This window comes from Cyprinodon variegatus, unplaced genomic scaffold (assembly GCF_000732505.1).
Source record: "Cyprinodon variegatus isolate N-32 unplaced genomic scaffold, C_variegatus-1.0 Scaffold2182, whole genome shotgun sequence".
Classification (NCBI taxonomy): Eukaryota; Metazoa; Chordata; class Actinopteri; order Cyprinodontiformes; family Cyprinodontidae; genus Cyprinodon; species Cyprinodon variegatus.
The window spans coordinates 40,574-42,626 of record NW_015152635.1 but is presented as its reverse complement, the minus strand read 5'-3'; the positions used below and the strand labels follow the sequence as shown (position 1 = coordinate 42,626).

The following is a 2,053-nucleotide window of genomic DNA, read 5'->3' as shown; positions in this document are numbered from 1 at the left end:
TCATTTAAATGACAAATGCAACGTTCATATTCCTTTTAGGCTCCAAAATTCTTGATTATTTAATGTAAACAGAGTTTAGTGAGTCGGTCAGTTAGAAACAGCTCCTGGATCGGTCACATGACTTTCTTCAAACGACACGCGCACCGATACAGTTTTTAGCTTTATTGGGATCCACGCATGCACCCCAATTTAGGGTTAATTATTTTTCATTTAGTCACGTTCATTTCCATTTAAAAAACAAACAAAAAATGAAACACTCTTGGAGCTCGATGGTTCCTTTGAAGCAGGAAGGATTCTAAACTGCGAAGGATCAGGATTGCTGTCAGTAAAGCGAGAAATTCGATATCTGTTCGTCTTCCAGTCGTTTGACCTGCTGTTTTTTACCCAGAGGGGGCGTGGCCTAATCCCCTGCACTTTCAGTTAGGGTCAGGGTCTGTCTTCTTGGATTTACAGCCAGAAAAAATTATAATCTCTGGAATAATTACAGAAGTTAGACCTTTTTCAAATGGTGTTGTTGAAACTCCAGAGACCAAAGGAGTAGATTCTGCTGATTTCTATCACTGAGACAAAAAATGATTTTATTTATTAGGGATGCGTAAAGATGCTGTTTAGTTTGCAAGAAATAAGGTTCAAATTAATTTAACGTCCTAAGATGGAGAGATATTGCCCTCAGTACATTTATACCTTAAAGAAATTGTAATCACTTTCTGGGCAACCCCTCCCTCCTAAAATCCCTCCCAACAACAAAACACACGTCATTTTCTTTATGATGCGTTTATTGATGATTGGGAACAGAAAAGAGCCGCAGAAACGTGTGAATCAAACTGAATTATGGGAAATGTAGAGTGATTTTCTGTCTTCTTTGCTGATGATGACATCAGTTGTAGGCGTCCTTCTTTGTCAGTGATTGGCTGGAGGGCGCAGCCAGTGGGAGCTCAGGGGTCAACGCGGTCTGGACGGGCTCCGCCCCCGACTCACCTGCAGACAGATAATGGAACAGGTAATCAGCAGAAGAAGAAATAATTTGAAGCAGTGCGAACATGTCGTTTGGTGACTGATGGTCAGTTTTGATTGAGGATAAAGGAAAATTGAGTGAAATTAAAAGCAAACTGATTTATTGTTTGATCGAAGCCAAATTTCAACGACAGCTACACACTGTAACCTGTTTGACTGGTCAGTCTGGTTCCCAGTTGGCTCCAGAAAGAACAGGAGTTCTGCCTCAGACCCTGTCGATGCTGGAGGGCGGGGCTTAATTCCAGGTAGGTGGGTGGAGCATCAGAGGTGGAGACCGGCTGCCAGCGAGGCAGAACTGAGTCCATCCACACACGGGATGGGTTCGGGTTCCTAAAACAAAACCAGGAGAGATCAGCTCAGCTGTGGTCCTGCTGGACTGGTTAAAGTACCGTCTGGAGGCCTGACCCGGTCCGCGTGAAGCTGGAGATGTAGGTCATGGCAGCCAAAGAAAGGCGGCGGTCTGAGGAGGTAAAACGCTGAGAGCTGATTGGCTGAAGTGGAACCCCAAACATCAACTGAACGTCCAAAGGAACGGAGATATCGGCTCTGCAAAAAACAAGCAGACACAAATTCTGGCTTCTGATCCGATCCGGTTCTCATGTCTCGGTATTTTCCCTCTTAGCTGCCGTGAGGTTCAGCTGGTGTGAAGAGCAGTAAGGACTGCTTCCCTCGGTCAGTGTGTTCTCCATACCTGTCCTGAGCGCTGGAGGCGGGTTGGTGGTACAGGAAGACGTTGGCTCCACTGGCGGCCCAGTGGCGAGCCATCTGCACTGAGGGACAGATGATGAACTGATCTCTGCAGTCAAACACAGAGGGTTGATCATTAGCTTAGCTGACTGCTGACTCACAGGGTTTAAAGAACCATTTCTAACCTTTGACCTCTAGTGTTGGTCCCATGGAGCTTAAAACATTGTTAAATGTATTAAATATCTGAATATATTTGACATTTAATGACTCAGCTTCTTTCAGTCTGTAGCAATCCATCTCACCAAGCAATCATGCAGCGATGGTGGAGAAAAAAAGTCCCTTTAAACAGGAA

The 2,053-nt window shown here is 44.9% G+C and overlaps 1 protein-coding gene across 1 annotated transcript in view; it reads right to left on the bottom strand.

Annotated features, from left to right (window-relative positions):
* Positions 1-774: 774 nt before the first annotated feature.
* Positions 775-2,053, bottom strand: part of tg (thyroglobulin) — a gene marked incomplete at its 5' end in the record, with an annotated part of 21,130 nt that continues 19,851 nt past the window's right edge. Inside the window, 4 exons of the mRNA XM_015405362.1 lie at positions 775-978; positions 1,157-1,344; positions 1,420-1,560; positions 1,706-1,810. Of these exons, the coding sequence (XP_015260848.1) occupies positions 878-978; positions 1,157-1,344; positions 1,420-1,560; positions 1,706-1,810 (535 nt within the window). The remainder of the gene's footprint in view (positions 979-1,156; positions 1,345-1,419; positions 1,561-1,705; positions 1,811-2,053) is intronic.